The 24,596-nt window shown below is 39.3% G+C and overlaps 1 protein-coding gene and 1 long non-coding RNA gene across 2 annotated transcripts in view; one reads left to right on the top strand and one right to left on the bottom strand.

The window, feature by feature from the left end:
* The window catches only part of tnfrsfa (tumor necrosis factor receptor superfamily, member a), a 50,171-nt gene that overhangs the window by 14,224 nt on the left and 11,351 nt on the right, over positions 1–24,596 (bottom strand). The window contains exons 2-3 of the mRNA XM_034192119.1: positions 4,952–5,123; positions 1,087–1,218 (exon numbers count right to left, since the gene is read on the bottom strand). Of these exons, the coding sequence (XP_034048010.1) occupies positions 1,087–1,218; positions 4,952–5,123 (304 nt within the window). The remainder of the gene's footprint in view (positions 1–1,086; positions 1,219–4,951; positions 5,124–24,596) is intronic.
* LOC117529362 lies at positions 1,169–23,719 on the top strand. Its single transcript, XR_004565999.1, has 3 exons — positions 1,169–1,257; positions 7,429–7,432; positions 23,706–23,719. It is a non-coding gene; the product is annotated as an uncharacterized LOC117529362 (long non-coding RNA).

Raw genomic sequence — 24,596 nt, forward strand, 5'->3', positions numbered from 1 at the left:
AAACAAATTGTGAAAATGTTTTTAGAAAGTTTTTGAAATTAGTCAGTTGCAGGTGCTTAAAATTTAGTTTAATAAGTATTTTTGCGCATTTACTACAAATTCCTGCACCACAACATAAACACGTCACCCACCACGAAAACAACCTCTGGAGCCGCCAGTGCAGTCACAGTTTCCACTCTCCACTGAGGCTATAAAAATCTAAAAATATTCATTGTAAAGATTTGTTTTTGACAATGAAATACTAATAATAATAATATTTTTTTAAAAAGTTGTACACTCCAAGGCATAGAATGATTAATTTATAAATAAGAGTTCAATTTTATTTAGCTAAGCATTTTGTGTTACTCTGTTTTCACAAATAAGTTGGTGCTAGAGCAAAAACCAGTGGCGTCTCGGTGCACAAAGCTGATCCTATGTAACAGTAGTCTCTTTTCTGCAGCTCGAGCTTTTCACAAGGCACAAAGACGTCCAGTACGGGAGACAAACAGACACAGCCACACCCGGCCCACGTCCAGGTACGGACGGACGGATGCGCGCGCACACACACACACACACACACACACCTCCTGAGACTACCACGCTCACATTCAGTGCAGGAAACAAAAAACAACAAAGACACAGCCTGCTATTCTGTGAAACATCATAAGATCACATTCTGAAAGGCGCGCGCGGGGGTGGGGGGGTGCAGACAAAGGAAGAGGTATCAACTTTCCCATACATTATCCACTGCAAAGTGAACACCAATATATAAATTTACATAACTTTACAAAAGACAATAGACACACAAAAAGAGACCATTCACTTAGGTGTTACTTCTTTTCGTTTAAAATCACTACAATAGATTTTGAAAAGTCAAGTCCACGCCCACTGAAGCAGTTATGTGAATAAAATCAGAGATGGGCTGTAAGATAAAAATAATAACTGCACACCTGAGCCAATCATAATATAAAACAGAGTTGGAACAGTAGGTACACCCCTGGCTTCAGCAGGTTGCTGGGTGAAGTATTTTGTAGCTTTTATTACACTTTATTGTCCTGTCTAAAGATGCAATCGACACTATGTGTCGATTACCGGGGTCCTCATTACCGGAGCGGCAGTGAGCGCACGGCAAACAGTGGTTCATTCCATTGGAGTACTCTGTGTAAGTCTGGCCAGGCTCACACGGGAGGCAGGTCCCTTGTTCTCTCTCTCTTTCACACCCCTTCTGCACAAAGGTTCCTGCAAATCAAACAAGAAATGGTTAAAAAAAATTGATGAGTTTTCTGGTATGACTGTTCTTCTCTATGACCGGTGGTGCAACAGGCAGAGGTTGCACCATCCTGGTTCCTTCAGAGCTGTAGCGGATGTCTTGGTGCCTTCCGTCACTGGTCTTCTTCTTGCACAGTCACTCAAGTGTCCATCCCCAAACTAAAAACCACCTGTAAAAATGCTATCTTCTCTGAACAGTAATCCTTATATTTAGTTTGTCCAATGACCTATGGCTTCTGAAAATGGGAAAACTGTGGATAAAAATGTCCATAATTCCTGCATGGTTAATGCAATATTTTTGTTAAATCCCTTAAATTAAAGCGGAAGGTCTACATTACAAGAACATTTTGACTGCTTCATTTCAATTCTATTGTGGTGTACAAAGGCAAAATTATGCAAATAGTCTGTCAAAATACCTATGGAGATGACTGAGTGTTTATATACACACGCATGTGTGAGCACACAAACATTAACAAGGATTAGTACCCACATACCAGCACACTTTAATATTCTGTATCATCTGAATCAATAAAGTAAGTAGTAAAGCAGTCAGATGCATATAAGGACAATGTTTTCCTCTGAGACAGACGCAGACATAAGTGTATGATGGGAAGGCCAATGGCTTATACACCTGAGGTTGGCCTCTCGATACCCATTGGTCTAACATTACTCGCCCCTGATTTTATAAACAAAACAAAGTGGAAGTTTTCTCCAATGTCTATCCAACCTGGCCTTGAAGATATCGAGTTTCTCTGCACATACAACTTCTTAAGGTAGTCTGTTCTACTCATTAACCAAATACTGGAAGAAGAAGAAGAAAAAAAAAAAAAAAAAAAAACGAAACATCATATCGGTCCTGTCCTCTAGTTCTAGTTTCTTGTTTCAAACAAGACTGAGTAGAATTAATAAACAGCAGAAAATAGAAATACTCAAGTAGAGTACCAGTATGTTGAATTTGTACTTAATAACTACCAATACTTGAGAATGGTAAATATGTTACTTCTGCAACTGCTTCAGGCTAAAAGCTAAACGTTTTCTATTACAAAATTGTACAGAGCAATGGCAATGTGCCCTCATCAGTATTTTTGTTTTATTATTTTTGGAAAATGCAAAAAAAAAAAAAAAAAAAACCCCAAAAAACCAAACAAAAACATTTTTTTTTTTTTTTCGGGAAAAAACCAACCAAACAACAACAAAAAAACAGTTCAACATAGATAACCACTGTTGCTTAATTTCTTTGATGGCTCAAATGTATACTTGATATCGGATTATGTGTGTGTGTGTGTTTTTTTTTTTTAACCATTTGTGACCTGCATGAATCTTTGTTTCATTTGCCATGCTTTGTGGCAACCAGTGTGTTTATGATTAAACGACTACTTGGGGCAATATATTGTGCACACAGAGTTCTTCACAGTTTTCATCTTGCATCAACTTTAAACTCTACAATATTTTCTTGCCCTAGAGGGTCTGAGGTCCACAGACCACAGTCTCACAAAACTGTGTGGGAAACACTAGGCCATAGCTGCAAAAACAAGTCCAAAAGAAGTGACTGTGGTGAACACAATAGGCCCAGAATACTAAGTAACAGACATTTTTTTTTTAAATTTAACTGAATATTTAAAATTGTTCTAACAATTTTCCAATTCATAATAAAATATTGTATCAGTCACAACAAAAACGTGCTACAGGAATCTTGTACAAAATAATGAAGTCACAGCAATCGTCACTTTATTTGTGCAACAATTCTCCAGAATTTTTTAGTTTGTGCTTTAAGAATATAAATCAATGTCACAATGATAAAATACAGCCTTGATACAACAAAATCAACTTTTAGGTAAAGTGAAAGTTTTACTTGGTTCATTTATTTCTTCAATTAATACGTTTAGTCAGTTTATGTAACAAAAAAAAAAAAAATCACTTCAGGTCTTCTGAGCACTGCTGCCCTTCAGAAAAGCATTTCTGCCCCATTTCTTGGATATGTTTCTGTGTGGTTTCAGTGTGTCCTGGAATCATTAAACAGTTAAGCTCACTGGTCGCTGCACTGTGCACGGTGTGTCTGGAGGCTGTGGTTGAGCAGGCAGGCCTTGACAGCTACATATAAAGAATCTCTCAACAAATAATGGCTGTTAATGCTGTGTGTGGGTGAATATTTAACAACCTGGGCGTAGTTTGGCCATTATTATTTGAGTGTGTCGAACAAGCCCGAAATAAGTGACTTCAGTTTGAAAACACGCTCAAAAACCCAACATTTAAGAAGAAGACATCATTTAAGAAGCAGAGGAAGAAAAAAGGTTCAAAGATACTGATAACAAGTGGATGTGGTAAGACTGTTTAGTTGATGAGTGTTCGGTCAATGTTGATGTCCAACCGGGCAGAAAATTAGCTGGCTAGGTAACGAAAAGCTCATATTTCACACCAGAAATAGGTCACAGTGCTGGATTTAGAAGAAATAAAGACGAATTTTAAAAAACTGACTGATGGAAGCTGTAATTACTGACTAACTGTCCTACCACTGACTGTAAAAAGCAAGAAAACATCAAATCAAAACAGGTTGTTTCCCTCCAACAAACCAGTGTCACAAGCGCATAATAACGATGAAGTGATACAGAACAGTTACTGGATTTGTTCACAAGCCCTCGGGACTGAAAACATCAGGATAATAATACAGTTAGGCTAAGCTTTGAAGTTTTCATGCACAAATATGATTAAAAAGCCACACATTTAATGCAACTAATGAAATAAGCCATTACTTAATGAGGTCAATTTCTTAAGGATGAATGTGAAGCATGCAGTTTTTATTTATGCGCGTCATTGTGATTGTGCTGCAGTGAAGCTGATCATTGTGTATTCTTTCTTTCCAAGACTGGCAACACGGACAAACCCATCAATGCATAATACTTTTCATGTTATCCTTTGGGTTTACTTTTTTCTTTTGTCTTTTTGTTTTTAAACACAAAAAGACATTTTAAATGTGAATTTTAGTTTGTATTTTACATAATTCTACTCGTTCCAAGGCTTTGGTAAAGCCTAGGCATGTGCCTTGTAAAATGTTGTGAGTGAAAAGATACACAAACGAGTTCATCCCCTTCAGGTTGTCAATGTGATAACTCAAAAAGAATAAATACCATCATCTTGTAACTTACCAAATTAAAAAGGCAAACAACAACAAAAACAAAACAGATAAATTAAAAAAAATAACCGATTTCCTTATGCAATATCCCATAGACCTGGATAGATACTGGATTGATGATATAAAATTAGGAGCAGGCGCGGTTTAACTTACATGTAGCATACTTCATACCTGCTTAAAGCTATACAGCCATTCAAATTTCACGAAACAAAATTTAGTTTCTACTAAAACCAAGTATTACAATGTTGGTTTATATTTAAAACGCATTTCAAAACTACAGCTCATTTTAATGAAGTGAACATATTTACCTCGAGGGAAATCCATAACAAACATTTTATTTTATAATGCCACAAAACTACGGCAGTCAATGGCATAATGCAGTCTGCAAGCTCACCACTAGATGACAGTAAATCCCACACACTCAACCTTTAAATTGGTGTGTTGTAACACATGACAAAGATAAATAAATAAAATTATAACATCTGCATTACATATCAGCCATCAGCCGCTGTGGCCTCGACAAATCAGCACTGGTTGTCGAACAACCCATATTGGTTGACTACTACTGCTTACCAGCCCGGCAGTTGAGACAGCAGAGTCCTTGGTATGCGTACTCCTCATTCTCAACACAGGTTCTATGCTGCCGTAGGCTGAGGTTCCTGAACTCATCACTGGACCACTGAGATGCTGGACTGAGTTCCGCCGCTCGACATTCCAGCCCATTGAAGATTGCAGCCACCAACACCTGCATCATCGGGGCAGACAGATGAAAAATGGAAGAAGATAAAAGTGTTAGATTTGTTTGCACAAGTGCTGAAAGAGTACACACACACACACACTTGTGCATTCATGTGCATCTGATGATGCACAGCACAGACAAGACTGTAACTTCCTAAGAAACCTCATGTGAGCAATTTATGCTTTAATTTGAAACATGTGATCTGAACATCTGCTGGGGGAGAGCAAATAAAGGAGCCACCCTGGAGGCAACACAAGCCTGTGTGCACAGCGACATGCTAACTACAGGCAACCAAACTTAATTAGTCCACGATCTGGTTTTCCTGTCGGAATGCTGTAAACATAGAGAATCTTTCCTTTCACAGGGAGGATTTGATAAGGTGTCTCAGGTAACGGCAGCACAGCGCCCGTATCAAATGTGATTCCACCGATCTATTCATGTGCGGGATAATGACAGGCTTGTATAGGTGGGGTACAGAGGAGAATACAACCAAACACTTTAGTGTGGCCCCCGGGCGCTGGTGTTTATTCACACGCCTTTTACCGTGTCTATGTGAGAAGGCCCTATTCACTGGCAAACAACACACTTTAGTGGCTCTACTTCAAATGACCCACATTCTTAAAGCCCAGCTCTTTGAATGGCACGACATGTGACACCACCACTGAGCGACTCCAATGCAACGCGACACCTTCTGGGTAAATGAGAGGCCCAGATTTGGAGGTTTTGTCTCTCTTGAGCCTGCTGCTAAAAAGGCAGAGAAAGCAACAGGTTCAAAGTGAGAAACTGAAGATGGCGTGGAGAAGACAGACAGGCTGTTCTGAGGGGAATAGGTGGTTTGGACAGACAGTGTGGGAGACGGAAGAAGACGGATAGAGAGCAGATAGACAGACAAAAGAGGGCCAGACTGACTCCTGACGCGAGACTTTGCTCTCTGGAGGGCAGCCATGCCTTGTTTTTCAAAAGAACTTTCCCCTCTCTCTGCCTTTCCCCTTACTCCTCTGCCTGTGCTCACGTCAGACTTTCCAAAGACGCTGAGAGGCAGACGGTCGGCAGAGCAGTCACAATCACACCATTTAGATCTATCCAAACATACTGGAGAGGAGGGGGAACACGGGCTGAGCCTTTGACTTGAATATGCTATGTGTGTGTGCCTGCAGGGTGGGGGACGCAGACAGACATGGAATTGGAAAAAGAGCGAGTCGAAGGCCGTGCGAAAAGTCAAGGGAGAAAAATGTGTATGTGTGCACATGCATCGCAAAGCAGTGGAAAGAGAAAGGAAAAAGCAAAATAACAAAGACAACTAGGAAAGAGTGAGCTGCAGACGAGGTGATCGCTGAAATCCTGGTGATTTAACAACCCAACAGATTAGAACCAGGACAGAAACAAAGTCAGCAGTGTTTACCAGGAGGTCGTCTTTATGCCCGCAACGGTCGGTGGATTATTCTTGATCTAAAACACAAACTGCCATGCAAGGTTCAGAGTAGGACTGATCTTTAATAGCAAGCATTATATTTTGTGGTGGCTGTGGACTAGGAGGCGGAGGGCAGGGATTTTCTCAGTGTGTAAGAGGGCGTTCTAGGCATAAACTGATTAGCATGAAATTAGCAAAAAAGGTTGCACCTGCCCTGGAGAAGAAAGTTAAATTTTGGGACGAGCCATTCCTTTTGACTACTACACTGGAACATTTGCAGTGCAGTTAAAGCTTAGTATCAATGATTAACCTGCTGACCAGTTAATGGTTTTTCCTCATCCAATATAAGCAGGTCACTTCCCATGTCAAGGCCACTATATGGTCACATTTCATATACTGGTGTATCAAAAAGGGTGGACTTGTAACGTTTTGGTTAATTTTTATGAACATCAGATGTAATTTCTTGGAGAAGAGAAGACCTATCAAGACAATCTTGGTGTCATCTTAAAGCTTAGGATGTTCTCTATCCAGTGGTATGTATTTCATAACATTTGGACATAAATCAAGGAACTTCTGGTCTGTTGAAATAATTTTGTCAGAGGTGGACTCGGCAGTGGTGATTCAATAAACAGTCATTTTTTTGCCCAGATGTTTTTAAATATGGTATATTATGAAAGAACAGTAGGGATGTGAATCGTACAACAACTCACGATTCAATTCGATTCTGATTCTTGGGGTGACGATTTGATTCAGAATAGATTTTCGATTCAAAGTGCTCTGACAAATGTTATATTACTTAAAAATGTTTATGTTTAAGAAAATGCAGCTTTACAAGGTTAATCAGGTGATTCTAGATATAAATTTACTTATCTGCTTTGCTTGTTCGGAGTTGACTGGCAGTTTAGTGAAGCGCTGGTCAGTAGTTGGCAGAGACCGCTGCTCCGCTCCTTTTAGCTCCGGGTGATGACATAGCATGTGGGCTTGCGGATTTGAAGTGTTTCCGAAGTACTTGACTTTCATTTTGCAGATTTTGGACACTGCATAAGTCATGTCAAGCTCCTTCTTACGCAGCAAATAAGATCCAAAATGCGCCCAAACATTTGCCTTCAGCAAAGACGGTGCTGGCTGAATTAGCTCTTCGTCCGCCATGCTAAGCTACAGCTCAGGAGTGTTTGAAGCATGCCGGACCCCCCTGCGGATGTTGTAGTACGGAAGCCGTTGGCTGACAAACAGTACACGCAGCGAGTAAGCAAGAAAATGTTTAATAAAATGCTTTTTAAAAATCGATTCTTGGGCATTTTGGATTGATTCAGAATTGTAATAAATAAGAATCACGATTCAGATGTGAATCGATTTTTTCCTACACCCCTAAAGAACAGGTTCTTCAAAAAATTTAACACCAGTTCCATAGATTTTGCATGAAAATCGACTGAATAATGCTAATTTTTTTTTTTTTTTTTTTTTTTGCAAAAAAGGTCAATTATGAGAAAATCGACAAAAGAATTTTGAATTCCAATACATTTTTCCCACTTATTTATGTCACATAAATTGGCTTTTTCATTAAACCTAAATGGGATACATGTGTATACTTTACATAATGAATTTTGAAAAAAAAAAACAATTACCATTTGAACCTGTGACACTTTTTAGGCCCAGTTTGTGAAATGCAACCATATGCATTTAGAACTGGGTGGACTGGGACAATGCAGATGACGTGCCTTGTCCATCGACACAGACAGGTAGCGTGATCAAGAATCAAACGGCGGTCTACATACTGTCTTACCCAAATGTCATATGATAGGTTTCTTCTATTCGTAGGTAGCACCGACTATGCAAAGAATCACGTGTCATTTATTTCATAATGTGGATCAACTGCAGCTATTTTCCATGTAAAGTAAGTGTTGGCTTTATCATGCATAACGTTACCATTTAAACTGTAGGTAAAAACAGTTTTGTTGTGGTAACTGGACAAAAAAAGATGTGTTTGCTCTCTTGCGTGTACAAATTCAAACAAAAGCTACTAACTTCCAACATTCAGGTGATGTTTCATGCAGGAGGTACCCTCATTTGCATATCAGGATCGGGCACACTGCCTTCGTCTTATCCTCGCTCAACCTGAATTAATTCCAAACAGATGAGTTCTACTATGTCTTCCTTTGGCAAATGTGAATCTGAACTCCACTGAATCAGGTGGCTGAGATCAGATTGTAGCCACATTTTTTTCCTCAAGTTAAAATGCATAACTGAAGTAAGCCTCCAAGAATGTGATAGCAAATATATTTTGAAGCTGGCCTTTATTGACAGCCTATAGTTAGTTTTTTAAAGTGAATATCAGACTTCCACTAATAAAATGAGTAAATATCCGAGTAGTTTAATATTCGGGTTGAGTGGTAGCTCAACTCCTACTCCACTGAGCAGTCTGCTCTGTTTGTACCTTGACATTTGTGCAATTCTGTCCCAAATTTGACAATTTTATCCTTGACAAATCCAAATCCCTTGCACTGCAATAGACTATCACCTCCCCAATCCTTGGCAAGGTCCTTAATCCCCAAGTTGCTCCCGTTGTGTAGTGAGCACCTTGTATGGCAGCGCAATGACATCCGGGTTTGAGTGTGTTTGTGTGAATGTGAGGCATCATTGTAAAGTGCTTCGAGCATCTGATGCAGATGGAAAAGCGCTATATAAATGCAGTCCATTTACTGCATTTAATCTAAATGGGCTCCAAACTATTGGAGTTACATAGTTATGATCTTGAGTTTGACCTTTCAAAGGCACCCAAGGTCGAAGGTCATGTAACAAATAAAAGGTGATATATGATTTCTGTCATTATCTGACAGAGTTGTTCATTTGTGTCTCTTAAGGTTTGTTGTGTTCCTATTCGACAAACTTTGTGAACAATTTAACTTTTTCCTGTTGTGTGGTAATTGCAACTAAAAGGAATTTCTACTAGGGGGCAAGTAAATTAAAGTAAAACAGGTCAGAGATCTACTGGCCTGACTGGACAACCGGAACCCAAGTGGGGCTGTCAACTCACTGTGTTAATGTGAAAAAGCAAAATCAATATGAACAGCTTTTATTAAACCGACAACACTGTCGACATGTACACTCAAACACCCGACAGCTGCAGAGCTGTGCAGGCACGTACTAGTCGACATCAACACCACAAGCGGCCACAATGTGGCTTCCTTTTGCCTCTGCGATCAACTGAGGCAGAACACTAGAGTGACCATAACCTCAGTGTAGAAATCCCTCCAAACCCACAATCCTTGGAATGTTTCCAGTTGTGGCGTGGTTTAGTCGACGTCAGTGTTCTCTGTCTTCTGTGCAGTGAATGGCTTTGGCTATAGACGATCTGCTAACACACTGTCCTACTGTCTGTGTGCAACATGTTAGTACTGTGCTCGCAACAAAAGGACAATAAAAAGCAGTGAGAGATTCTGTGTTTGTGCGACAACAGTAGCTCCACTTCCGCTGGCTTCTTCCAAATTGCTTTGGCACAACCTCCACATATGCACACTGAGGACGCGTTTGTGACTAAATGGACAGGACATCCTTTCAGTTGACCTAGGTTATCAATGGGCTATTTAGTGGGCTGTGGTCCTTCCACATCCCTGAAGGAGTCACAATGAGTCCTATTATTGAACAAAAACAGAAAATATGCTATTGCAAATACACGTAATACCATCAGAGTGCTGTTATTTCATATTTGACTGAAGAGTTGAATCATAGCTACAGTCATGGAGATAAGTTTACTTTATATTCTCACATTTTTTTCCACAGCACCTATTCCATTTGACTAAAAATGTGTTTAGTCAACTGATCTACATTATGTCAAGTCTGGGAGCATGTGTCCACGGCACCACGAAACAGCCTTGGATCCTAGAAGACAACCAGTCTAACCCCATGCCTCTAAAATAACTATCCATGAGCCAAGACCAATTTAACGTAAGAGTTTGTTTCATTCAACTTTCTTTTGACTTTCAAAATGATAATTGGTTTCCTCCTTGGTCAACAGATTCTCAGGGCCCAGTGACAGAATGCTCCCCTTAAAGCAGTCACCTTTCAATCATATGCCTCCAACTCCACCCTTTTGTTAGTTATGTTCCTGAGACTCTGATGGACCTTTAAAACAAAAGTTCATGACTACTTGGGTGCCAATTTTGGCCTCCTTCCTAACAATGTGTGGTCCACATTTCTTTTATTGTGTATAATCAACTGGACAGTTTCTTGTGGAACCATGAATCCTTGAATTGGCTCCAAAGGAATTTACACTTAGATTTTTTTCTGTACCTAAACAGAATAAAGAGCTGGTTCTACAGGTAGGCCTTTAAATATACAGTTGTATGCAAAGGTTTTGGCACCCCTGATAATTTTAATGATTTTCCTTTATAAATCATTGGTTGTCTGGATCAGAAATTTCAGTTAAATATATCATATAGCAGATGAGCACACTGATATTTGAGAAGTGAAATGAAGTTTCTAGTATTTACAGAAAGTGTGCAATAATTATTTAAACAAAATTAGGCACGTGCATAAATTTGGGCACCCTTGTCATTTTATTGATTTGAATACATTTAGCACTAATTACTGGAACACAAAATTAGTTTGGGAAACTCACTGACCCTCGATCTCCTTACACAGGTGAACCCAATCATGAGAAAGGGTATTTAAGGTGATCATTTGCAAATGTTTCCCCTCTTTGCTTCTCTTCTACAACATGGCAACATGGAAGCCTCTAACCAACTCTCACATAACCTGAAAATAAAGATCGTTCAACATTGTGGTTTAGGGCAGGATACAAAAAGCTATCTCAGAGATTTCAGCTGTCAGTTTCCACTGTGAGGAACACAGTGAGGAAATGGAAGACCACAGGCACAGTACTAGTTAAGGCCCGAAGTGGCAGACCAAGAAAAATCTCATAAGCTGAAGTGAAGGATGGTGAGAACAGTCATAGTCAACCCACAGACCTGCTCCAAAGACCTAAAACATGATCTTTCTGCACATAGTGTCTCTGTGCATCGTTCAACTATACAGTGCACTTTGCACAAAGAGATGCTGTATGATGCTGTAATGCAGAGAAAGCCTTTTCTGCGTACAGTCCACAAACAGAGTCGCTTGAGGTATGCAAAAGCGCATTTGAACAAGCCAACTTCATTTTGGAATAAGGTGCTGTGGACTGACGAAAGTAAAATTGAGTTATTTGGCCATAACAAGGGGTGGCATGCATGGCTGAAACAGAACACAGCATTCCAAGAAAAACACTTGCTACCTACAGTAAAATTTGGAGGTGTGGGCCATGATGTGGGCCACACAGCCCCACACCATGCTGTGTGGCTGTGTGGCCAGTGCAGGCATTGGGAATCTTGAGGGTCAGTTGAGAGTCACATGGATTCCAGTCAATATCAGCAGATTCTTGAGAACAATGTTCATGAATCAGTGACAAAGTTGACGTTGCGCCGGGGCTGGATCTTTCAACAAGACAACGACCCTAAACACTGCTCAAAATCTACTATGCATTCATGCAGAGGAACTAGTACAATATTCTGGAATGGCCATCTCAGTCCCCAGACCTGAATATTACTGAAAATCTGTGGTGTGATTTTAAGCGGGCTGTCCATGCTCGGAAACCAACAAACCTGAGATGTTTTGTAATGAAGACTTATTTCTGCAAAAGGAGGATCTACTAAATATTGATGTGTTTTTTCTGTTGGGGTGCCCAAATTTATGCACCTGCCTAATTTTGATTAAAGAATTACTGCACACTTTCTGTAAATCCTATAAACTCCATTTCACTTCTCAAATATCAGTGTTTGTCTGCTATATGATATATTTAACTGAAATTGCTGATCCAAACAACCAATGATTTATAAAGGAAAATCATGGAAATCATCCATGCTGTTTAAAGCTGGATTCATTTTGATGGATGCAAACTGGTGACTTACTAAAAGCTTATCTCATCAAGAAAAGTGAAATAACTATATTGATACTAATATTAAAAATAGCATTGTATGAAAATGCCCCGCAACTCGATTGAAGATGCATGTATGTATATTGTATGAAAATTAAGTAGACATTCTAATTGACAATGCACACTGTAAAAAAAAAAACTTGTGAAATTAATTGGGAAATCCTGTAAAATGACAAAAAACTGTAAGAGCAGAGTAGTGTTTAATTGACAATTATTTGAAAAATACTGAACGAAGCTGAACTGTGAACTATGTGTAAATATTATAGAAAAAATTGTTTAATAACAGCATGGTCATGCTAATTCAGCATGAAAGGACCATTAAAATTAAAGTTTGATTTTTTTTGATGTTTTTCAACAGGTTTAAACTGTAAAATTTCAAGATTTTATGTAAAACCATTAACATATTCGCTAATTTTTACAGAATTCCCCCGGCAACCACAGTTGCCAGAATTTTTCTGTAAAAACTGATTTTTTTTGTGTGCAAATACTGTGTTAAATGAAATATGTACAGTAAAGCAAAATGTTTGAACATTTTTAGTAAAGTTTACATATTTAAACTTAAGTCTGAAAGTGTACACCATAAGAAGAAATTATGGACCTCATTATGCTCCTGCCTACTTGTCATACTTTTATTATTATCCAGTCTTGTGCGTTGACAAAATATGGGAAATTTGTGCCAGTATGGATACTACACAGTCACACTGAGAAAGAGGAAAAGAGTCCTTGAAGAAGTTTAGATTATAGGGAGTAAAAATATCACTCTGCATTTGTTGAGCTTGCTGGATAAGCTGTACCAGGAGACCTCTAGTCCTCATCTAAGTTCTCACAGTTAATCAAGTCACTTGCCAATTCATGGCAAACCAATAAAATCACTTTGCAATTCATGCATTAACTTTGGACCAACCCCCCTGGAGATCTCTGGCAGCAACATAATCAATTCAGTTAGCAGATGGTCAGCAGCTGGCAGGTCCAAATCAACAACAAACCATAAACATGCGTGTTTATTTCAAAATTTCACTTGTGAAACTGAGTTATATTACTGGAATGATGTTTAGGGATTCTGCAGGACAGGGAGGAGGATGGGGGGGGATTTTTGTACATGTTGTAGCAGCTGTTTCATGTGAACCACTTCACAATATTTTTAATATGATACATAGACTTTAGTGCAAATGTCAATGACATGTCTTCCCCCAACCTCAGTACAGTTCAGTAAACACTGCTGCCTCACACACACACACACAACTCTCATCTTGTCATCTGTATTACAGCTGCCATTTATTCAGAAACCAAAATGTCAGAGTTGAGCTGAGCGCTGGAAAAATCCTTAATGAGCAGCCTAAACAGAAGAATAACGTCTGATCGTAACATCACACTCAGAGGGGGATTCTACAAAGGTAAGTAGTTAATTAAGAAAGGAGTTGTTGGTAGTGTGGATTATCGACTAACCAAAAAGAGTCAGTGGCTCAAACGTAGATTACTGCTGTCTGTGTGACAACGTGTCCTCGAGCGAGATACTAACCCCCTAAATTACTTCTGGTGTGCAGGTCAGCACCTTTATAAATTTAATTTACAGTAGAATAAATGTACATAAAAGACAACAAACACTGACAGCAATAAAGCAGAAAGACATTTCTACTGCAGTCCTTGCACAGAAACTTCCTGGAGTCCATCATGTCTTTTTTTTGGGGTGGGGGGGGAAAGCATGAGCCAGCTGCTTATGTAAATGTAATTTGGGAAACAGGGCATTTGATGAGACATAATTTTGAATAGATTTGCCAAAAATGTTGGGTCTGGCATGGACTCCATTTGCAAAAACAGGAGGAGCTACAAAATGTAAATCATCAGGGAAGGTGATGGTCTAGTGGTTAAGCATTGGACTTCAGACCAGGGGTTCCTCGGTTCAAAACCCAGCCAGACAGGAAAACAATCACTAAAGGCCCTTGGGCAAGGTCCTTAATCCCCTAGTTGCCCCCAGTGTGTAGTGAGCACCTTGTATGGCAACACCCTGACATTGGTGTATGAGTGGGTGTGAATGGGTGAATGTGAGGTATCACTGTAAAGCACTTTGAGCTTCTGATGCAGATGGAAAAGTGCTATATAAATGCAGTCCATTTACCATCATCATCCTCATCTCATGTGAGAATGATGAGATTATGACCAATAATTCATGAGAAGGTTTGGTCCAAACTGGAAATTGGAAAGAGAAGACATCACACTTTAAGGAGGAACCATAGAGGCTTTTTTGGACATTGACAGAGATAGACTTGAGAGCTAAATAGTTACACCCGTGTGCAGTGGTCACAGATACAGTGATATTGTTTTCGGTCCTGTGCATCCGTCCATCCACGTACATAGGAGGGGGAAATTTTTTTTATTTTATATGGACCAAACTTGGTGCAATGACTGTAGGTCATCCAAAAGCAACGTGAAATGATTTTCAATTCAATTTCAATTTATTTTCCTTTATATAGCGCCAAATCACAACAGAGTTGCCTCAAGGCACTTCACACAGGTAAGGTCTAACCTTACTAACCCCCAGAGCAACAGTGGTAAGGAAAAACCACCAAAATTTTGAGAAAAGTTGGTTAAAAGTCAAGGTAAAAATGTTGGCTTGGTGCATAAATACAGATATTTAGAATTTACACATCAAGAAATTCTTTGAAGATACTCTTTTTGAATGACTGTTCTGAGGGACTGGTTACAGATACAGCTATGGTCACTATGAAACAACTATGAAGTCATGTCTCGTGTTCTAGTGGTCACGTGGCCTTTGACTTCAGGGGACCCAGAAAGATCAAATTCATCATAAGTGTTTAATGCCAAGAGTTTGGAGGTAATATGGATTAAACCTGGTGAAAGGTCAAGTTTAGAACTCAGAGAAAAGCTCTCTGCAGTGGAGTTTAAATGAGCTAAACAACAAACAAAATCCAGCATCCGTATTACTGTACCAATAGATTTAATCTGTTATAATCTATTACTCAATTAATTAGGCTTTTTTTTTTTTTTTTTTTACTAAACCAATCATTTAAGATGAGAGCAAGAGGGGGAAAAAAAAAAAAAACTTTTGTTTTTTACTACTCTGCGGTCTCAGTTACTGCGCATCTTAATTTATTGACTACTGTGCCACTAAAATCAGTCAGTGCTGACCTTGACAGTGAACGCTCTGGGGCGTGTCGTACAGAGAAACCCAGGCCCTCCCCAGAGACGGGGGAGACCGGCCGTAGCTCCCCTTAAGTGAGAAATTACACTGGACATTCTGTGTAAGATTGCTGAAGACAAAAGCACAACCAGTTCATGTCAAATAAACATCAGTGTCTCGCCATAATCCTGCAAACATATCCAGTATTCTTCCAAACACAGACACACTTGTCACAATACGTTAAAATCAAGAGACGTGACGAGGAACGAGGCCAATATTTAAGTGGCTAAACGAGAAGACAGTAAAGCTTATTGAGGCACAAAAAGTGCACGCACTGTGGTGTACGAGTAGGAGCGTGTGAAAAGTGCTCGCCCCCTCCTCTCAGGGAGCGACAGGAAGCGCAAGACAATACGGAGGCTTCATGCAGGGCTCAGCTCCAAGCAGTTCCCGCTGCGCAGACACAGCGCCCGATTAGACCCACGACACATCCGCCGGCGTGGATATTTATAAATCGGGGAAGCTGCAGCTCCTCAGCACAAACGCTTCAGTTTCCTCAGGAGGTATGCACTACTAATTACACGTGTGACAACATCATACGAGCAGGTTAGGTGACATTCACCCTCGCACAGAAGAAACAATCTAACATCACGAACCACAAGGCAGTGAAAAGAATCAAACCCCAGTCTCCAGCACTGAAAAATTAAGATTAAGCCAACACGGAAGTACCAAATCTTGTGGTTCCTTGAATGGACACGAGCCTGGCTCCAGAAATGCTGCAGTTGACCCTAATTCAAAGAACAAAAACCATTGAGTTCTGTGCAAAACATCCTAAGGGCTGACTTGCATCTCTTTCCATACAAAATTCAGTCTCGGAGCAAACTAACTCCCCAGCAAATGGCAAGGAGTCTTGAATTTGCTCTGTGGTTTTCTGGAAAACTGGAGATGATTTGTTTCTTAGGAAACTTCAGATGAAGAGGTTACATTGATCATATGGTGCAAAATATAAAGGACTAAAACATCAAAAAGGAAAGACTGAACTACAAACTGTGAATTGGGGAGAAAAATTACATGCTTCAGCAACATGGTCATGCAGAAAATGTCTGACAACAGCTGTCAAAATACTTTTGGGTACATTTTTTGAGACACCCTATATACTGTTCCGCCAGTTTTGGTAAATACCATCACTACATATACAGACAGTTGAAAGAAAAAAAAAAAAACAGAATTATCTGAGGTCCAATGATATGTTCTGTATTGCATTGTGTTTTAAGAAAAAAAAACAAAAAAAAACAGTCCTACCAGTTTCCTTGTTTATGAAAATTCATTAAGGTATGTCTTCTATAATACATTCCAATTCTAAGGTAGAACTTTACTAGTGTATACTAAGGTATATCTAAATAAGAAGATAGGATAAGATAGATATTATACAACTCACCCATTTTAAGCCATAAATTTCCATGTTATGATTTGGCGCTATAGAAATAAATTGAATTGAATATTATGAATAATTAGGGCCGTGGTTAGTACTTGAGTAAAGGAAGTCAAGTGAAATTTCAACATCATTTAATTTCTATGTTAGCACTAAGCAGGTAGCATGGTAATGTAAGGTCCACTGACGTAAATGTTACTGAACATGCCAGTCATATTTTTTAAATACCCGCATACAAGCCTCCCACGATGAAAACAATCACCCAACCCAAAATATGCGTTAAACACCCAAAGCAAAGTCAGTCAGTTTCCCTGAGTTTGTATGGTTATTGCGGTGTGTGTGTGTTTGGGAGGGTTCGAGCTTCATTTGTCATGCTGGTCTTGCCCATGCACCATTTTTTAGAGTTTAGACTTTAGAGTTGTCCGGGAGTTAGGTGGAGTCAGGCACTGCCAAGATGGCAATATTTTTAACTCACCCCATTTGAGCTTCAGAAAACCTATGGGTGGTGTCACTGAGCATTCGTGCAGTGTTTTTACAGTGTATGATCAAAATACTCGCTTTAAGAATGCAGCTCAAAATTTGTGAGCAGGTGCACCATGACAAACACTTTCCAGTTTGTGTTTAGAATCCAAAGTGGCTTTTGCGTCTTGTTTAAAAAAGAAAAAAAAAAGAAAAAAAAAAAGAAAAAAAAAAACCTGCCGTTGACGTCACACCTTGTGATACAAAGTGAGTCACACGCTACCGTATGTTACAGAAGAAAAGAAAACAGCTACCAGTACCAAGGACACAGACGTGCATGTCAACAATTGGAATTCAGAGATTTGTGTGCAGCACAGCCGTTGACTGTGCCTTTTCAAAGTCTAAGTAGAGCCGTCACACAAACGCATGAACGGCAACTCAAAGAAATTCCGGAGCCGAGAAGACAAGAGAAGCGATGACTAATAGGTGAAAGTATGTGCATGAATGCATTACCTCCCTCTGGAGAAAATCCTATTAGCTTCCATTAAAGCGTGTCTTTATGTTTAATGAAAATTTTCAATGAAGTGCCAGTAGTTTATAACCTCCTCTATAAACACTTCACTGCAAAAATGTAGAATATGTGGCTCATACAACAGGTCAGTTAGGACTTAGCATCCATCAACAGCTGGAATTCATGTTTAATTTATGTCTGTGTAAACACAAGTCCATTTTATGGACGAAAGTTTAGATTGTTCCAAGACTCAATGCTTTTATTGTCGTCTGTTCATTTATCCAGAAGGAGGGAAGTCAGAAGATATAACAGATGTAAACCTTTAGCGGCCAGTCTTCACTTCAAGTTCCGCTGTGTAGGCGACATTTCTCTAAAAACAACTGTCGCCACAATTTGGGCCATGCTGAGCAAATTGGTACAGATTTTGGTTTTTGCGACGTAATTATCTAAGACTACTTTATAAAAACAAACAATACATGTGTTAGTGCACATAGAGAGTCTGTGCTGACTGTAGGCTTTAAATACAGAATTCAAAAACAGTGTGGTCTTACTTCATTCACTTACATTTTAATGTTTCAACACCAAATCAAGAGTAACATTTTAAAGCATTTGGTTTCAATCCGTCTGTGAAACACTGAGGCCCCTGTCATGGCATACAGACTCCAGAACAATGTTCAAGACAAGTTTAAAATTACTTCGGAGCAGTGTTTCTATTTAGCCTCACTAATTTATAGAAATGACAAGACGTTTTGGCACTATCCCAAGTCACACATCAATTGTTTAAGTCTGGTGTAGTTTCCATTTCTTTATTGTTTTTCTCCCCGTGCTTGCTAACTTGTTAGCTGGGCGGAGTGCCGAAACGAGTAGACAGCAGACTAAATACATGAGTGTGAACCAGTTTGCAATTTTCTCAATTTATGCAGCATCCACTAACCTTATATAATTTGTTAACTGTCGTGTGTGAAGTCAGGCGCCGCATTCACCTTCCAACAGGTGGCAGTCCTTCTATGTGATATTACACTGGTAAAACAAAGCTGCTCTTTTAATTAATCTGATGAACCAAACTTCACCAGATGCAACAGTGTTTGTTGTCATTATGTTCTTTTAATTTAGTGATGACATAAGTCATACATTGAACATTACACACACAGCCACTGGGCAGATAAATATGATGTCTTAACTTATTCGCCCAACCGTGACTGTGTATTTGACACGTTTTGTGCATCTAAACTACATTTTTACACCACCTTTTAAGGCTCTATTGCAGAGTATGTTTGACACATTTAACGGCACCATGTTTATTACTGCGAAAACACCACAATGGATGAAAACAGACAAACTTCATAAGTATTTTGAACGGAAGCCTGTTAACAACGAAACAGTTTTTGAACAAAATGCTGCTTGTTGTCTGTAAGATGGTGTTAGTTTGACACAGCTGCCTGTGATGAGCCAAACAGAACCACTTTAAATCACAGCCGCTCCGTGGGCTGCGAACCCTCCCGCAGCCAGCGAGAAAATATCCGCCTTTTTTCCCCTCCCGCGTTGAAACCGGAAGTGAACTTACAAGCGCGCTCATTGGTTGGTTGTGGTCAGGAGTATATGCGCGCATATTTACTTTACTGAACTGTTGGGCAAATAGCCACTCCGTATAGTTTAAATGCACTGCCTGGGCTTACCCACATTTTTTGCTCTTCAAGCCCTACAATGTTGGCAATGCAAGGAACAATTTTAATAGTTCTGTGCCATGATCTCTGAGTGAAAGCACTTGTCTCCAACAACTAAAAAAAAAAAAAGTGGACCATACTTTTACAATGTAACTTTTTAAACTTCACTAACTTGACAATGCTTCTTTCCATATTCTGAGTTGGAAACAAAGTCAACTGGCTGTAAAAGTGATGACCCAGGTGTGTTGTAATAAAGAATGTATGCACTCATTATGTAGCTTTTTATTTAAATTACTGTAGCTCATGTTGCTGTTTTTTTGTTACACGAGTATCAGTTATAAAATTTTATAGAAGGAAGCTTTTTATGAAATGTCATGAATAATACAACCCCTGGCAAAAATTATGGAATCACCGGCCTCGGAGGATGTTCATTCAGTTGTTTAATTTTGTAGAAAAAAAAAAAAGCAGATCACAGACATGACACAAAGCTAAAGTCATTTCAAATGGCAACTTTCTGGCTTTAAGAAACACTATAAGAAATCAAGAAAAAAAGATTGTGGCAGTCAGTAACGGTTACTTTTTTAGACCAAGCAGAGGGGAACAAAATATGGAATCACTTAATTCTGAGGAAAAAATTATGGAATCATGAAAAACAAAAACACATCACTAGTATTTTGTTGCACCACCTCTGGCTTTTATAACAGCTTGCAGTCTCTGAGGCATGGACTTATTGAGTGAAAAACAGTACTCTTCATCAATCTGGCTCCAACTTTCTCTGATTGCTGTTGCCAGATCAGCTTTGCAGGTTGGAGCCTTTTTCTTCAGCTTCCAAAGATTTTCAATTGGATTAAGATCCGGACTATTTGCAGGCCATGACACTGACCCTATGTGTCTTTTTGCAAGGAATGTTTTCACAGTTTTTGCTCTATGGCAAGATGCATTATCATCTTGAAAAATGATTTAATCATCCCCAAACATCCTTTCAATTGATGGGATAAGAAAAGTGTCCAAAATATCAACGTAAACGTGCATTTATTGATGATGTAATGACAGCCATCTCCCCAGTGCCTTTACCTGACATGCAGCCCCATATCATCAATGACTGGAAATTTACATGTTCTCTTCCGGCAGTCATCTTTATAAATCTCATTGGAACGGCACCAAACAAAAGTTCCAGCATCATCACCTTGCCCAATGCAGATTCGAGATTCATCACTGAATATGACTTTCATCCAGTCATCCACAGTCCACGATTGCTTTTCCTTAGCCCATTGTAACCTTGTTTTTTTCTGTTTAGGTGTTAATGATGGCTTTCGTTTAGCTTTTCTGTATGTAAATCCCATTTCCTTTAGCCGGTTTCTTACAGTTCGGTCACAGACGATTCCAGTTTCCTCCCATTCGTTCCTCATTTGTTTTGTTGCGCATTTTCGATTTTTGAGACATATTGCTTTAAATTTTCTGTCTTGACGCTTTGATGTCTTCCTTGGTCTACCAGTATGTTTGCCTTTAACAACCTTCCCATGTTGTTTGTATTTGGTCCAGAGTTTAGACACAGCTGACTGTGAACAACCAACATCTTTTGCAACATTGCGTGATGATTTACCCTCTTTTAAGAGTTTGATAATCCTCTCCTTTGTTTCAATTGACATCTCATGTTGTAGCCATGATTCATGTCAGTCCACTTGGTGCAACAGCTTTCCAAGGTGTGATCACTCCTTTTTAGATGCAGACTAACGAGCAGATCTGATTTGATGCAGGTGTTAGTTTTGGGGATGAAAATTTACAGGGAGATTCCATAATTTATTCCTCAGAATTGAGTGAGTCCATATTTTTTTCCCTCTGCTTGGTCTAAAAAAGTAACCGTTACTGGCTGCCACAATTTTTTTTCCTGATTTCTTATAGTGTTTCTTAAAGCCAGAAAGTTGCCATTTGAAATGACTTTAGTTTTGTGTCATGTCTGTGATCTGCTTTTTTTCTACAAAATTAAACAACTGAATAAACATCCTCCAAGGCGGGTGATTCCATAATTTTTGCCAGGGGTTGTAAGATACACGTATTTGGATAGTGACACTTGTTTTTAACTGTTGTCTTTGTACACCACCACAATAGAGTTAAAAAGAAACAATTAAGATCTCCTTGTATTGTAGACTTTCAGCATTAATTCAAGTAGTTCAACAAAAGTCTCTCCTTTTTCAGAGGCTACAAGTAACTGGGCAAACAGAAGACTTTTTCAAATAGAAATCATCACTTTTACAGAGTCTGAACACTGGTCTAAATTTTTGGCTTTCATATTACACAAATCATTAAGAAATACAAACATTACAGTAAATTTGTCTGGACTGTGGTTTTCACAAGATTCACAAACTGTGGTTATGTGGGAGCAGAGAGAGTAGAAAGAGAAAATATCTGTATCAAGACTGAAATAATGTGACCGCTGAGATGTGCACTTCTGTATTGGGTTTTTCGGGGGGGGGGGGGGGGGGGGTGTTTCTTCAAAACGTTATATCATCAAAATGCCACACAGACACATCAATAGTAAGAAGATCAACTTTAAAAAATATTGCTCATTATCAGAAGTGGGCGGGGTGAAGCGTATGACTAGAGTATGACATAGATGAACAATATTTTACGGTGTTAGGCTTTGTTCTGTTATTTTTTTTTTCAACAGCTTGTACCATGTTAGTGCCTTTCTACTTACCTATGTGCCAACCAGACGTGAACAGAATAAGGGCACTTCTGTTTTGATCAGTAAAACAGATTAATAGTTCTGCTGTGTGTTTTAGGAGTGAGTCAGAACCCACCCAAAAACATACACACTGGCTGTGATGCACCAATAAAGACTGAGAATGATCTAACTTTTTATCCCCTGGCTTAAACTGCGGAAGAAGATATGACCTAGACAGCACATTAAGACGGGATTTCCTACTTATCCTGACTGAACTTCGCTGTGACTCACTTTCTTGAAGGCGGTGACACATAAGTTATAATGTACACATATTCTGTGCAGCCAGCCTGTTCCAAACCAGGCTAACAACCAGGATTGGTTAGTGCTGGTACCTTTTCTGTTCAGTCAACAGTCACTCAAATCAAAACCAATGTGTTGTTTTATAGTTACATGAATTCCTTACATATGCCAGGTGCAAGCCTCAGTAAAATACAACATGTACTTATTACAATTCAGTGACAATGAATTAGAATATTAACATTGTGACTATAACATAGTGCCTACATGCTAACATTGTGACTGTTAATGAGGGTAATAATCGCTGTACACATTGTCACTGTTACTGTTCCATTGTGTTGTTGAAGAATGTTATTGGCAGTCTGGTGAACACTACTGCAGTTGTTGAGATGATCAGTGAGTCTTATTGGGTCAGATCAGTTTGGAGCTTATTTTTGGAAATCATAAGGGGAATTAGAGTCTGGTAGTATCCATGGATGGGATGCTAAACCCACCCATTTGGAGCTGGGTGGACTGGGACGAGGTAGCCTGAAGCACACACCTGGGATTGAACCCTGGTCTATACTATATGTTAGTAGTTCAACTCGTATGCGCCCCCCCCCTCCCCCACACACACACTTTGCATACCATGCATGCAATGTTGGTGAGATTTAATACTACGGCTCTTGGCTGTATACTGTCCTATTAATTGCTATATTATGTATAACCCAAATGACTGTCTGAACACATGTTTTTTGAGAGATAGAACATCATAAAGGCTTACTAACACTCACTGTTTCACCTTGCAGCATGAATCAACCTGATCACAGAAGAGATCCCGCCGCCATTTATCACAGTTATTCCGAACAGGTTGAAGCCACAGAAATGGGTTCCGCCCATGTGTCCTACTACAGAATTAATTTGACATGTACTACTGGTCCTTCAAGACAGATATCTTGTAAGTAAGAGAGATATGCATCTCTCTTTTACAAAACGATCTAGAACACATATGGATATGCGGGCTACAGTATGATTCAGGGAAAATATTTTGTATTATGAATCAAAGCACAATAAATTGTTTAATCTATGAAATCCATCCAAAACATTAATTTTCCATGATAATGATAAAACAGTATAAGCCATGGCACTGTTTACTTTCAAAAATATTTAATAAAAAGACCACGGAATCTCCAGTTTTTGTTACTTCATGACAAGAAAAATTAACTTATTTCGTCAACCTATGTCCTCCTCAGGAAACTACCTTAAAAAAAAAAAAAAAAAAAAAAAAAAAAAAAATCAACTAAAACAGTCAGTTTATCCATTAAGGGCAGCACAGTGGATTCGTGTTTGGAACTGCTGCCTCACAGCAAGAAGATCATGGGATCAATTTCCACCTGTGGCCTTTCTGTGTGGAGTTTGCATGTTCTCCCCGTGTTTGCATGGGTTTCCTCCAGGTGTTCCGGCTTCCTCCCACATCCAAAGGCATGCAGGTAAAGTGGATTGGAAACTTTAAACTGTCCGTAGGTGTGCGTGTGGGTGTGAATGTGTTTGTTTGTCGATGTGTGGCCCTGCGACAGACTGGCGTCCTGTCCAGGGTGTGCCGCCCTATGACTGCTGGGATAGGCTCCAGCCCCCCTGTGACCCTTAATTGGAGTAAGCGGTTGAAGATGAGTGACTTTATCCATTAAAGGATGTAAGTTTGCTTCGGCTGGATATGTGTGCATACGTCTGCTGTGCAATAAAAATTCCTGATGACAATGCTCAATTCAGAATTTGTTCCCATTTTCTAATGAGAAAAGAAAAGACAAAACATTGTTTTGACACGTATGCGCGTTGCTGCTCTGGCTCTGGAAGCCAGCACCTCGACCCGGGCCTGGAGAAGGCAGGATCGGAGCTGAACCACATGTTTACAGAGCTTTTAATAAGATGAAACTCATATCAACAAACAGTAATGAAT

Source organism: Thalassophryne amazonica, chromosome 17 (genome assembly GCF_902500255.1).
Source record: "Thalassophryne amazonica chromosome 17, fThaAma1.1, whole genome shotgun sequence".
NCBI lineage: Eukaryota > Metazoa > Chordata > Actinopteri > Batrachoidiformes > Batrachoididae > Thalassophryne > Thalassophryne amazonica.